This window comes from Zeus faber, assembly GCF_960531495.2.
Source record: "Zeus faber genome assembly, chromosome: 3".
NCBI lineage: Eukaryota > Metazoa > Chordata > Actinopteri > Zeiformes > Zeidae > Zeus > Zeus faber.
The window spans coordinates 27,775,098-27,789,852 of record NC_137190.1 but is presented as its reverse complement, the minus strand read 5'-3'; the positions used below and the strand labels follow the sequence as shown (position 1 = coordinate 27,789,852).

The following is a 14,755-nucleotide window of genomic DNA, read 5'->3' as shown; positions in this document are numbered from 1 at the left end:
GGTAAACATTTTCCATGGTAACAATGAGTTCCACCAATTAGAGATGCCACTGTTACACTTAGGACTATGGGTAGTGTAGTTCTTCTCTATGACATCACAAATAAAATATGATTTTCTTAAAACAAAGTTGATATCATACGGACTTAAGGATTCTACACAAGCATAAACAAATTATTATATACATTGCGTAATATTTACGCAATTATTTATAAATGTTTGATACCCTACACCTAAACCCTAAAAACTACGAAAGCTACAATTTTGCACCATTTTGTTATGCATCTTGATGCAATGGCCTCCTGGTTAAAGTAGTTATATTGTTATTACCTTTAGGAAAAGAAGGTATGGTTGAGAAACAACATGCATGTGATACTAGGGGTTAATTTGGTCTGGCAATGTGCCACGATAACGATAAATGTAATGAAAATCGGGTAATAATTATGTCTGCCATACACTTGAAGACTTTAAAAAGACTAAAGTCTGACACCCTCTCACATCCAAAGAGAATGTGTCATTAGTCACTGAGCTTTTGGTTTTTTTTTTTCTAGCATTGTCACCATTTGCAAGACTACAACTAGATTCCTTTTGAGAATATTTGCCATCCTGCTCCTGGTGGAATTTTACAAGAAGACAAAATGCTTAACAATGGAGCAGAAACTTTTAGCCACAGCTGCCCTTGTATGTGCAGTGGTTTGTTCTGCCAAACCATTAATGTTATTTATATCGTTATGTGATAATAATAGTAATAATAATAATAATAATAAAATATAGTTACAGGCAGCAACTCACAGGGTCCAGTTTAGTTGTTTTGGGTGTGTTTGACAGTTACTCGGGTTCTCTGAAACGAAGCACGATTTTCTGAGTTTACTTGAACGTAGCATGGGCTTCCCTCGGTCTGTCGTCTCCTGGTTGCTTGTCTCGTTTCTTCAGTCTTTTTTTTTTATATTGTGACTGAACTTGACGACTGGATGTTTGGACAATGGCTTCTTTGTTCTCTTAGATTTTCAGTGATATTTCTGTGAGTAATAACCATTCCACGGCATCTATTTTTCCGACACCACCTTGGATTTTGAACTGCTCACTGAGTCGCACATTACAGTTTTTTCAAGGGACGCTCAGTCAACATTTCAAGGATTATTTTTTATCCTTTTTGTCATTAATCCAGCGAAGTTATGTGGACCACGGATTTAAAATACAGATCGACTGACATCTACCAGGTAAGAAGCTATAAAAATCTACACATAAATCGGTAGTTTGATTACTTCTAAAGACTACACAGGGACCCATTCCACGCCACCTAACTTACACCGAAGTATGTGTTTCAGATCGTTTTAGCTTGGTTCGACATTTTTCAATTTTCACATTTAAAAATTTTTGGTCGGTTTTTCGCTAATATCTGCTCTGTATGTGGATCAATTTGGATGAAACTTCGACCAGGAGGTCTCTGTGACAGCAGGGTTCAAACAAGACACAATGTGTGTTGTTTCTTCACTCACATGTTCGTGTGTCATGCAGAAGTTGTTTTTCCAGATAGTTTTAGGGTTCAAAATTTGAGAATTTGGGGTTATTTTTCCTGTTAAAATAACAATAAGGGGCTTTCGTACAATAACAATTAAGTTCCGGCCCTGCATAATAATAATACAAATAATAATAATAATAATAATAATAATAATAATAATAATAATAGTTGCAGGCAGAAATACACAGTCCAGTTTAGTCATGTTAGGCACATATTGCAGGTTTTGGAGGTTCCGTAAAACACAGTTTTATATTGACACCAACGAGAACCAAAACAAAGGGACAGTTCCTCCAAAGGTTCTTAGAACTTCCTGAGGTGCGAAAACGCCTCCTGTGACCGATTATAGTTTTCAGGGTTTTGTGAAGGCGAAAACTTTGTTTAAACGCAGCATCGGCCCGGGTTGTCCGTGAACGCATAACCCGTGCCTGTCCACAGGGCACAAGTCTGTGGATGCAAATGACTTCTGAGAAACGAAGCTCGGACTTATATAACTTACGATGGTGACGTCACAAAGCTCCCAGCTCCTGAGACTATTCGTATTGGGTCAACGCTCAACACCTTCTCCCTAATTTCTGCTCCAAATGTACATTGATGTTGGTCAAACAAGAACAACAAGACATGTAAAATGTCCCGTGTCTAATGAGACTTCGCCCATGTCTGTGCGTACTGTGGTTGCCGTGTTTCGAATACTTTGAGCCCAAGAAACGCCAAGAAGATGAATTATCATAAAAACTCAAGCAAAAACTGCGGGCAGGACCCCAAATAAAAAATGGCTTCTCGCTTCAGGGTGAGTCAATATTTTTTTTAAGAATTATTCAATAATTACTAAGCAGATATATTTGTTTTTAATAAGTTATTCATATGATTTTATTTAATTCTTTCAAGTTTTGAGGTTTTAATAAGTATGGAGCGTCATGACGCACAGACTTAACTTCGTTTACTCGATTACTCTTTTTGTCAGTTATCATGTAGCTGCCTTTTGCACTAGTTGAATCTAGGCTTTGGCTGCTATTCGATAACATTGAATAACTGTGACCCCCTTCCCATTTATATGGAAAGAAAGCTGGTGAGTGTCCCTCCCAAATGGAGATTCCAAACTCACTGGCTCAAGGATAGGCCAACAACTTGACTTATATTTTGAGATAAACACCACTCAGACTTCCGCAATATTAGATGGGAGGCGTTCAAAGCGTATATTTGAGGACAAATACTCAGTTTTTCAAGCAAAAAGTCCAAACAAGCCAAGGAAAGAATGATTTGGTTAGATTCAAAGATTAAAATATTGCAGAGACAAATATTTCAACCTGGACTGAATATGACGGATGCAAATAGGGAACTTCTGTCACTTTGTTCTGAGTATACAGGCTATCTGCCAATAAGGCCACTGGCAACATGCTCAGACTTAAACAACAGTACTATGAACGAGGAGAGAAAAAAAGGAAAACTTCTCACTTGACCTCAACACTTGAATTAAACAGCAACAAACAGAGAGAGTAATAACTCACATCCAGGATGAGGAAGGGAAAAAACAATTGCGGACACAGGGAAAATCAATGCAGCATTTAGACAGTTCTATGAAAATCTTTACTGCTCAGAAGATACTAACAATTTAAACATGCAATCTGACTTCTGAGGAAAAACTTGATATTCCACAAATTCCGTAGGGAACAAGGGACTTCTTAGATGGAGATAACCATGTTAGAAATTTTGGGGACTGTCGGTGCCTTGAACGCCGGCAGAACAGCTGGACCAGATGGTATACCAATCCACATATACAAATTGTTTAAAGATAAATTAGTTACCCCTCTATATTAAATGTTTAAAGAATTATATGCCATTAGGATCCTCCCACCCTCAATGCCCCTAATAACTCTGTTACAAAAGCCAGGTAAACCTTAGACCAAATCTGGAAAGGGTATACTCCGCTCCTATTGTGGGGAATGACCAGAACGGTTTATAAGTGGAAGACAATGCTTCCTTGAAGCCTGCCTAGTGCACTTTTTTGGTAGACCAGACAGGAGAGCATTAGAGTAGTCAAAACGGCTGATAATAAATGCATGCAAGACTTCCGTGTCTGCCTGGATAAAAACGGCTGAACTCTGGCAATGTTCCTAAGGCAATAAAAGGCTGTTTTGGTCACCTATCTTATGTGGTTATCAAAATTTTGACCTAATTTGACCCAAGCCAAGATTTTGAGTTTTAGGCTTTGTGCTTGTGCCAGTGTTCCTAAACATGGAATTAGCTTCTCTCGCTTGGCTGTTGGACCAATAACCATGACGATTTTTCATTGTTGAGCTGTAAAAGGTTTTGTGACATCCACAGGTAAATATGTTGAATGCATTTACAAAGTAAATCAACAGGGATAAAATCATCTGCTGAGAAAGAAATATATAGCTGGACATCATCAGCATAACATTGGAAGTCAAGGTTATCCACCCTAATAATATAGGACCTAGAATAGACCCTTGGTGGACCTCGCATGTAACCTCGTATTTAGCCGAGGAGTTGTCATTGAGGGATACAAAATATTCTGGAACAGCTTAATACGTTTTTAACCAATTTAGCACATTACCAGAAATGCTAGCCCATTTCCCAAGTCTACCAAGGAGAATATTGTGGTCGACAGTATCTAAAGCTGCACTGACATCTAAAAGGACTGACATAGGGAGGTTATTCAAGTTTAAGGGTTCAAGTTTAAGAGATTATTTGTCACATACATACACATACGGTTGTACATATATGCAGTGAAATGTCATGACACCCGGTGATTACACACAAGCTCTTTAAGCTCAGAAAATACTCAAATGTGCGGAATCGACAAGCGGTGCTCGCGCAGGCGGCCGCAAGGGGCGGCGCCACAATCGCGATTCTGGGTTCTTTAATTATATAATAGGATTAATTGTCTGTGTTGTATAAAATATACATCTAAATCCTCCGAAATGAAACTTTAATATAACTATTCAGATTGTCTATGCGTTTATCTATAGAAGTCTGACGTCAATCCCATCTACACATGCCGCCATCTTCGTGTGGACCTGGTTGTTGACCAGTGCAATGCTATCATGTGACCTGTGCGAGCATGCTATCATGTGACCCTCATTTGCGCATGCACCCGCATTACTAAAGTACTAAATTATTCCACAATAATCAACCGATGTGGATCAAACTTGGAGGACGGCATGTCGGGATCGCCCCGAATACACATTTTATTCATCTTGTGTGTGAGTGCGATCAATGAGATCCACACACCACTGACGTCAGTTTTGCACCAACAAAAAATATAAGCCTCTGGCACCTTCGGGGCTGGACCACTAATTAAAAGCAAATTATATATATATATATATATATATATATATATATAATTATAATTAAAATAATAATAAAAATCTGCACAAAAACAATAGGGTTTATTGTTGTCCAGGTAGATCCTCAGATCATTAATAACCATATTTAACTAGGGCTGTCTCAGTACTATGGAAGGCCTGGAAACCAGATTGTCAAATTGTTCAAAGAGAGTTATTCAAAATAAATTACATTAATCACAAGGCAATTTTTGATTTCCCAGTTAACTAAAGGAGTTGCATTGAACCTGAACCCACCCTTTCGCTACTCCTTCACATACTGTGAGTCCATCACAGCCCAGTTTGGCCCATAATACCACTTCATAACATTTCAATGATAAGGGTATCCTAATGCTTGAATCAGAGCGGTCTGTAATAAATGCGGCGTGTCTGATTCAATGGTATCTAGTTTCACCGACAGATAATGGGATTTTCAGACGTTTGGGATTTTCAGCGGTCTGGTCACATGTCCAGCTGTCACACGGAGCAGCTGCTGCTGCTGCTGCTGCTGTTATTGAGGCTGAGAATGTGCTGGGCCCTTCCAAGAACCAAAGTCCGCCGAGCGTCTCCTCATCAGTCTCAGTCCCACTACGTAAACATCTCCCACGTGCGAGGGGGAGGTGGAATGAGGGAATGCAGTGTGTGTGTGTGTGTGTGTGTGTGAACAACTTTAAAGACCCTGGAAAGAGATTCTGCTATATGACTGTATTGCTTCAAACGTTTCATTTCCGTGTTTAATGACCATGCAGCGGAATGAATGAATAAATTATAAGCTGTTTTTTTCCCGATTTGAAGACATTTTTTGAGATGCTTCAAGCTCCCGATAAATGTTTAGAAGGTGGAACAGGAGATGGGCGGTGGCTTGATTTACCTTCACATGTCTCCTCGTGGAGGTAGTATCCAGGCGGACAAATGCATCTGTAGGAACCGTCCAGATTCACACAGGTCCCCGCTCCACACGTTCCAGGATTCACCGCACACTCGTTGATATCTGAAGGTAAAAACACATACATGTCACCAACAGCCTTCTTCAGAGGAGACATCTGTCATGTCTTCTCATCATGTCTCCACAGCCTTCTTCAATGGGGACATCCATCATGTCTCACAATGTTCTTCACACTGTTCTTCCCCAGCCTTCTTCACTCAGAGGAGACATCCTTGGTGTCTCCTCATCATGTCTACACAGCCTTCCTCAGAGGAGACATCCGTCATGTCTCCTCATCATGTCTCCACAGCCTTGTTCAGAGGGGACATCCGTTATGTCCCCTCATCATGTGTCCACTGCCTTCTTCAGAGGGGACATCTGTCATGTCTCCTCATCATATCTCCACAGCCCCTCTTCACTCAGAAGAGACATCCTTGGTGTCTCCTCATCATGTCTCCACAGCCTTCCTCAGAGGGGACGTGTCATGTTTCCTCATCATATGTCCACAGCCTTCTTCAGTGGGGACATCCATCATGTTTCATCATGTCTCCACAGCCTTCTTCAGTGGGGACATCCATCATGTTTCATCATGTCTCCACAGCCTTCTTCAGCGGGGACATCCATCATATTTCATCATGTCTCCACAGCCTTCTTCAGGGGGGACATCCGTCATGTCTCCTGATCATGTTGCCACAGCCTTCTTCACTCAGAAGAGACATCCTTCGTGTCTCCTCATCATGACTCCACAGCCTTGTTCAGAGGGGACATCCGTCACGGCTCCTCATCATATCTCCACCGCCTTCTTCAGTGGGGACATCCATCATGTCTCATCATGTCTCCGCAGCCTTCTTCAGGGGGGATATCTGTCATGCTTCCTCATCATTTCTCCACAGCCTTCTTCAGAGGACACATCATATAATGTCTTCTCTGAAGTAGGCTGCAAGGTCCACTGAAACGGTCACAGGTCAATTCTCCCTTTTCCTCTTCTTTCAATCCAAACGGCATAAGCAGCCACCGGGGAATTCCCTAGCATGTGAAGTAGTGACAAACCCAGCCAAATAACGTCAGAAAAGCTTAATTGCAAAAAAGGGAGGTGATGTACTGTATGAAATAGGGGAGGATGAAGTGGGAGAATTTATTATGTTATTATGAAGTGGGACAATCTATTTTGATTATCAAAGCGAATCCGTGATATTAGATAAACACTCTAGTTTTCAAATAAAACGGGCTCACATTTAAGAGCTGATTTCATGAACAAGCTTAGGTCATACCATTAATTTAGACAAAAGATTACTCATTTCATTGCAAACCCTTACCCACACACAGCCTTCCGTCAGCGGTGAGTTCATATCCGTCTCCGCACACACAGTAGAAGGTTCCCAGGGTGTTCCAGCACTGTCCGTTCCTGCATAGGCCTCTCTGCGTGGAACACTCGTCAACGTCTGGCCAACAAAACAAGTGTGTGTCAAATCCCAATCTGGTCCAAGACGCGCACTCTTCTTCAAATTCCCAAACACAAACCTATGCAATCGTTGTTGTGCGAGTTCTGGAAGCCTGGATAGCAGAGGCAGTTGTAGGAGCCCACCGTGTTCTTGCATGTCCCGTTGCCACACGTGTGCCGCTCACACTCGTCCACGTCTGAAAACCCAAAAGTCCGCCAAACAGTCTTAACACACCGACGGTAATAATCAATGGAAAATAACACTGTCTAGTAGGAGCCAATGTTACCCAAGTACACAATCTCCTGTGCACATCCGGCTTGTGTAATTTGCTTATGCATAGCAAAGGAACATAAATGTACCCAAAACAACCCTTGTGGTTTACGTTGAACTTACCGATACACATGGAGCCCTCCGCGGTCGTTTTGAAGCCGTTGGGACAGATGCAGCGGTAGCTTCCCAGAGTGTCGATGCACTGGCCTGGACTACACGCCCCGGGGCTCTCGATGCACTCATTACGATCTGGATGGACGAGATTGTTTAGACTGTAATTTGCAGTGGGAATTAGCATGATATGGCAAAGCCTTTCTATGGCAATCGTATAACCATTGTGACCGCTTAAAGGACTTTAAAATCCCATTCACACACCAACAAGGAAATCGGGACGACTTTCACCACCAGACCGTCAGAAGCAGTTCATGGACAAAGCAACGTCTTTATTTCCAGGGGGAGCAGAGGCAGCAAACCAACAACCTGGCGATCGCTGGACAACCTGCTTTGATTCTTGCACTTTGTGGTTCATACACCTGAGGATCATCTCAAGGATCCTATTTAAGGTCATCATCACTTGGGTATTATTTACTAATTTAAATTACTCCAGCGTTATTACTCCAGAGAATAGCTTCAGCCAACGGCTTGGGGGGCAATTGCGATTGCCGAAGAAATTGGTCATGATTGCTCTGGTGCGCAGCAGATACTGGGTCAATTAAACAAGATTCTGATTCCAGTCACTCAGGTTGACTCCCAATGATTCAAAAATAAAGTTTCGTTAAAAAAAAAAAAAAAATCACTAAAATCGTTGAAATTTTCCTTTTACCATGATGCCATACAGCCAATATCAAGCAGTGCTAGTCAGAGGTCATCTTCCCATGTTGGAGGTCCAGGCTCTCTCATTTCGCTCTCATTTCACGTTCGCTCTCACTGTGTTATGGACAGTATTGAGCAAGTGGGCCGACGCCGGGCCTCCACATTCATAAAAGCAGGAAGCAGGGCGGGGAAGGACAATGTTGATTTTTACAATGTCTGGCTCCGTATCACAGAATGCCTTCCAGGTTGCTTGAATAACAGCGCGAGGCGTTAAGGTTCAGAGTTATTAAAACACCCGGGCGGTGTAAGACCACAACAAATTCTTCACATGCTCACCTTCCCACGTCCTTCAGGACTCGCTAATCGCTACGGCATGGCGCCGCTCCTCTTCAGCACCGCCATTGTCAGCCCGTTCCTAGTGTTTTTTGTTTTATTTGGGTTGGGTGGTTTTTTTTGTTGTTTTTTTTCATTTGGCTCGGCAATGGCCCGGAATGTTTGGATCAACGAGTTTCATCTAATTTAGTTGAATGTCGTCATTCCTTGTCCATTTCCATATTCCTTCATACTTTATATGTACTTTGTGTCTTTATATGACATGAATCCATTTCTATGAATGTATTCTTATTAGGGCTGAGCGATATATCGTGATAATATCCATATTGTAATATAAGAATAGATATTGTCTGGAATTTTGGTTAGTGTAATATCGCAGTATAATTAAATGTCTTTGAGGCTGTATTACAGCAAAGTAATGCAACTTTCTGAACTTCCTAGACCTAGACTGTGTAAATATCTTGTGAAAGCACCAATAGTCATCCCTAAAATATTACGAAATTTAAGATATCGAGGTATTTCTATTTGGCGGTTTAAGTGTTCTTACTGCACAGGACGTCTTTACAGCCTTGTAAATATTCCCAGTGCCGCAAATAACTTTCACCAAATACTTTCAGGCCTTGCACAGAGGCTGTTCTCTGTTCCATTTGAGATGCAGACTAAGTTCTTTCTTTACTTCCTTCTTGAATGTAAAAACCTTATTTTCGAGTGGGATCCGTACCCAGACACTGTCCAGTAGGGGTGAAGCGGTAGCCGGGTTTGCACTCGCAGCGGAAGCTCCCCGGCAGGTTCAGGCAGGCTGCGTTGGTCTGGCACACCGGACCGTTCTGGCACTCATCGATGTCTAGAGGAGGAACAGGAAGAAGAAGAAGAATTATTATCTTCATTATTTTTAGTGGTAATAGTAGTGCTTAAATTCAATCTCTCCGGCATCACGTCTCTTTTTTATTGGAAATTGTGCAGCTGACAATTGTTATCCACACATGCAATCCACTTTCATAATTCCTGGAACAGTCAGCCACGTGTTCTCTGGTTTATCGTTTTTTGGCCCATGCCCCCTGTTTTTAGATCTCAAAATTATTGCAGAAATTAGAGCAGCAATTAGAGTGTGACAAATCTTCTTTTTAAATTACTTTATTTTAATTTTAAATTGTATTATCGTTACTTTACTTTTTGTGTTTATCATTATCATTATTAATTATGTATTATGTATTATTATTATTATTATTACAATTAATCACCATTATTATTATTATTATTATTATTATTATTATTTATAATAATAATAATAATAATAATAATACATTATTAATAATGATAATACTACTAATAATACTACTACTACTTATAATAATAATAACAGTTAATAATTAATAATAATAGTAATTGAAAAAACTAAAAGTATGTATTACAATTCACATTCAGGGTAACGAGTAACTAAATAAGAACATTTCTGAGGGAGCCCCAAACAGATTATATAGAAATTATGATACATTTCAAACCTATCCCGAGCCCCGAGCGTACATCAAGCGCGACCCTGAGGTTCAGAATGTCTGGAGTAAACCATCTATTAACCATCCGTAATTCCATTTTCAAGGGTTCTTACGATTCAGTTTTTACCTGACGTTTTTTTTTTCTCCATTCTTTTTCATTTTCCCCTGCCTCACTATGGATTGTAACTGAGAACCCGTCCCGAGGCTGGATTTGATCTTAAACGACCCTGAAATAGAGAACCTTCCGTGGAGTATTTTTGGGGTATCACCTTCACAGATCAGCAGCTTGTCGTTGTAGATGAAGCCGATGGGGCATTCACACCTGAAGCTGCCGATCATGTTGATGCAGAGGCCGTTCTCACACACTCCGGGGATCTCCCTGCACTCGTCGATGTCTTATGCACAAAAAAAGAGATATAAAGAACGGAGTTATGAACAGAGCTGTAACCTCCGCTTTGGGATACCGCTGAGATATTAGGTGTTGTGCTGGATCTCACCGATGACCTGTCCGGTGTAAATGTCGATGTAATATCCGGGTCTCTCGCTGCCGCACAGTGTCAGGAACTCGTCTGATTGGACAAAACAAGTCAAATAGGCAAAACTTCACAGAATTAGAACGTACAGAATTCACGTTAAATGGATAATGGGATAAAAGGGGAAATTTGCTTTTTAAAGTGGTTATAGTTTATAGTCATTCCTGGGAAGGGTGTAATTGCATTTAAAACTAATATCTTGTTTGTTTGTTTTAATTGAACTTGTCATAAAGATACAAGATGTATTACTTAAATAACTTAACTTAAATAACCTAACCCATAACTAACTTAATAAATAACGCTGGAAGGCCCATTTTCCTAATTTCACAGGAGCTAGGCTTGTTGATCCCATCTGCGGTCATGCATTAAGCTCATATTTGAGCATGCACAAGTGAGGTATCCATTGAATATTTGTGTGTGTGTGTGTGTGTGTGTGTGCTATGTTAGAGTGTGTGTTGGTGTGTCTCAGTGTGCAGGGGTATATGCGTGTGTGTCAGGTATTTATTAGTGTACATTTTGGGTGGTGTATGCGTGTGTGTGTGTGTGTGTGTGTGTGTGTATGTCTGTGTGTGTGTGTGTGTGTGTGTGTGTGTGTGTGTGTGTGTGTGTGTGAGAGTGTGTGTGTGTGTGTGTGTGTGTGCGTGTGTGTAATCGTACTGGTGCTCGGTACAGGACACTGCTCGCAGGGCCTGTTCCACGCTCGGCCGATGTTGTAGGAGCAGCAGCACATCTTTTTGGTCATGTTGAAGGACAGCTCGCCGTCACACGTCCTGTTGTCCGAATAGAAGTTCCTGTAGCAGTAGCTCTTCCTCATATCTGGGTGTATGTGTGTGTGTGTGTGTGTTTGTGTGTGTGTGTGTTTGAGGTGTGTGTTTTGTGTCAAAGAGGGAAGAAAATTAGTCAGGAAAGGGAAGAGGTCATTTCTCACAACAGAAAAAAAACATGTCAGACGCACTCACACAGATATAGGAGTCATTCCATGAGGGGTCTATGAAATGCTGCAAAGTTAATATATGACTTATTATATGACTATTTATTACTGATAATTTGATGTTTTCTGTTTGATGAGTCTGTAAAGCATAACCTACCCACCCATCACTGATTATATATATAGAAAACTAATATTTGTGATATATATGAAAAAAACATGTTATTTACAGCAAATTATTAAGTCATTAAGTTCAAGAGATTATTTGTCACATACATACACATACGGTCATACATTTATGCAGTGAAATGTCATGAATCTAACCCTGTATAGTTTTTGTGCGGCTTCCATTTTTGGATGAAATGTTCCACCCTGTCACACTCACCCCTGGTCACAAGTAATGCATGCATAATAGATGACGGTGAAGGCTTTCACACCTGAGGTGGGCAAATTGTTTTTTTCTGGGAAATTTAACATAAACTGTATATTAAACGATGAAATGTCCATAAGATTAATTTTTTGTTGTAAAACAAATTTTGAAAATAGAAAGGCCAAGTGGCACCCACTTTAATAAAAAATATTAAAAACAAGAGAAAGACTAATGAAAATTACTTTATATGTTATTTAATATAAAGTTAACATAATAAAGTTAATAAGTAAATAATAAGTTAATAATAAAACATATAAATATATATTTTATTTTATATGTTCAAATTAAATGAAAAAATGTAATATGTTCAAAGCATCTATACAGCGCTTCGGATCGTGAGGACACTAAATTATGAGAGCAAAATTATGAGATTAATTATGCTCCCGATCCCAATGTCCTACTAATGCTGATGGGTGTTCAGGTGTTGTCCTTGTAAGCCATATACGCGTGCGCGCAGGCACGCATGCACATACACACACAAACAAACAGCCAAAGTAAAACAGTGGGGTTAAGGCCGTAATGATGGTTTCTTTGTCCAGGGAGGTGTAGAGCGAGGACTCACCCATGCAGTTGTTTCCTCCGTTTATCTGCATGTAGTCCACGGGGCAGATGCAGGTGTAGTTCCCGATGGTGTTGTAACACTGGCCCGGACCGCAGATCCCCGTACGCTCACACTCGTTAACATCTGCACGGAGACGAATCGGTTACGTGAAGGTTGGGAGGAGCAAACATTCAAAATAATATACTGTCGGAGATATAGAACAAAAATATATTGAAGGCAAAGATATCGCCTTTTATTGATTAACTTGCTACCACTGCAGCCATTTGGCAACCCTTTAAAGACTGCGTAACACAACTACATTTGTACAAATCAGCACTTTTCAATGTGGGGTCCTGGGACCCACAGGGGTCCTTCATGACCTTCTAGGGGGTCCCCCAGCAAAATGGTTAATAGTTAAACTTCACCATTATATCATCGTCGGCAGCGTTAGAGAATGTGCACTAAAGACTGTTTTGATCATAGTTTCGTTGTTGAAGTTGAAGTTGAAGTTCAAGAGATTATTTGTCACATATTGTTATCTCCATAACTAGAGTAAAGACATGTGTGGAAGATTGGGCTAAATCCTATCTAACAATAAAAACCTTCTCAGGGACAGAATCTTCTCAAATGGGGTCCGTGGCCCAATGCTTATGAAACTGAGGGTCCTAAGTAGGAAAAGGCTGAGAATCCCTGATATAAATGACCATCAGACCACCACGTAGGGCAAATCAGAGCATAACAGAAAAATCGACACATCTTTCTCCATTAGACACATCTGGAATGCAAAAAATGTTTGATATGGCTCTTGGTATCACATTAGCCTACATTAGCCTGGTACCGGATCAATATCTGATACTGGTGTCAGTGTGTCCCTACTTGCGAAAAAACCCCCAAAAACAAGTGATCCGGGTAAATAACAACCGAAAACATAATCAAGAGGCCTTTGTCTTTCTCCTTGATCTCCTTAAATTATCGTTCTTTATCCCCGTCTCTCCTGCAAACCCTTTCCATCAATTCTTCCCTCCGCTCGCCTCCTCCTTCTCCCCCTCTCCAGCCTTTCTTAAAGGGGACCGTGTTGTCCCCCAGAGGAGGAGGGGGCGCTCACCACATCAGAGGCGTGCTCCCCTGGACACAGTTAAAAGGTCTTTTATTTGTTCTCTCTCTCTGACTGTGCTGTGTTGGGTAAACAGCCTTTGGGAGCCAGAGCTCAGCTTTATTGATCGAGGACAAGCTGCAGAGAATACGGCCCTATCTCTCTGTCTCTCTCTCTCTCTCTCTCTCGCTCGCTGCTTTATATCCTCCCTCTCCATCTGTCCCCGGTGAGCGCCGGGCCTCAACCTGCTGGACTCAATTTCCTATCCGCTGAGAACATCCCCGGGCAAACGCTGGAGAGGAAGACGTCATCTCCGTCCGTCTGCGCGCGTACGCCTTCGCTGTTCGCGTGTGCGTTCAGGAAGGGAGGGGGTGGGGTGGGGAGCGTTTTAACGTGAGGGCTGATAGAGACAAAGGGGATGTCCGCGCACGTGTCACACACCTTCGCAGACTCTGGTTTCGGTGTTCAACGCGTAGCCTCTGGAACACTCGCACTGGAAGCTGCCAAAAGTGTTAATGCAACGTCCGCCCTGGCAAAGACCCGGCAGCTCCTGGCACTCGTCGATGTCTGCCGCGGAGCGAAGCGCGCAGAGAGGAAGAAGAAGGAAGAAGCAGGTGAGGTAAGGTTAGGGGAAGGGACAAAAAGGAAACTCCGGTTTCAGGACGAGTTGCGAAACGCATACCTTCCAGTATCACGGTGATGGGGTTGGGTCTGAAGCCCTCGCCTCCGGGACACAGGGTTCTGTACTCCGCTGGAACACAGAAGAACACCACGCCGCGTTTAACAGCGCAGCTCAAAGTAATAAGCGGTCGGGGAACAGAGGCATCTCTGCGGTTCCCCACCGCGGGGGGTCGGTTTCTGTAACCTTTGGATGCCTTACACTATATGTTGACTGTCTTGAGTAAATGAAGTGGCGTCTGGAAAATTGGTTGATCGGAGATGTGCATCATCTGCGTGTAGTCACGTTCAAGTCAGCCCGGGATGACATGAACCGTTTCGAAAAGTAATTGTTTAGTTGTTAGAAGGGGACCATTTGATTCATGGTTCTCTCAGTTTCTTTTGCATGAACTCAGCGACACGTTGGATGTGTCCCA

At 41.7% G+C, this 14,755-nt stretch overlaps 1 protein-coding gene across 3 annotated transcripts in view; it reads right to left on the bottom strand.

The window, feature by feature from the left end:
• The window catches only part of fbn1 (fibrillin 1), a 77,287-nt gene that overhangs the window by 13,405 nt on the left and 49,127 nt on the right, over positions 1-14,755 (bottom strand). For all 3 annotated transcript variants that reach the window (XM_079997684.1, XM_079997683.1, XM_079997685.1), the window contains exons 39-49: positions 14,344-14,412; positions 14,103-14,228; positions 12,590-12,712; positions 11,327-11,485; positions 10,634-10,705; positions 10,406-10,531; positions 9,365-9,487; positions 7,621-7,746; positions 7,307-7,423; positions 7,102-7,227; positions 5,732-5,851 (exon numbers count right to left, since the gene is read on the bottom strand). In XM_079997684.1, coding sequence (XP_079853810.1) covers positions 5,732-5,851; positions 7,102-7,227; positions 7,307-7,423; positions 7,621-7,746; positions 9,365-9,487; positions 10,406-10,531; positions 10,634-10,705; positions 11,327-11,485; positions 12,590-12,712; positions 14,103-14,228; positions 14,344-14,412 — 1,287 coding nt within the window. The remainder of the gene's footprint in view (positions 1-5,731; positions 5,852-7,101; positions 7,228-7,306; positions 7,424-7,620; positions 7,747-9,364; positions 9,488-10,405; positions 10,532-10,633; positions 10,706-11,326; positions 11,486-12,589; positions 12,713-14,102; positions 14,229-14,343; positions 14,413-14,755) is intronic.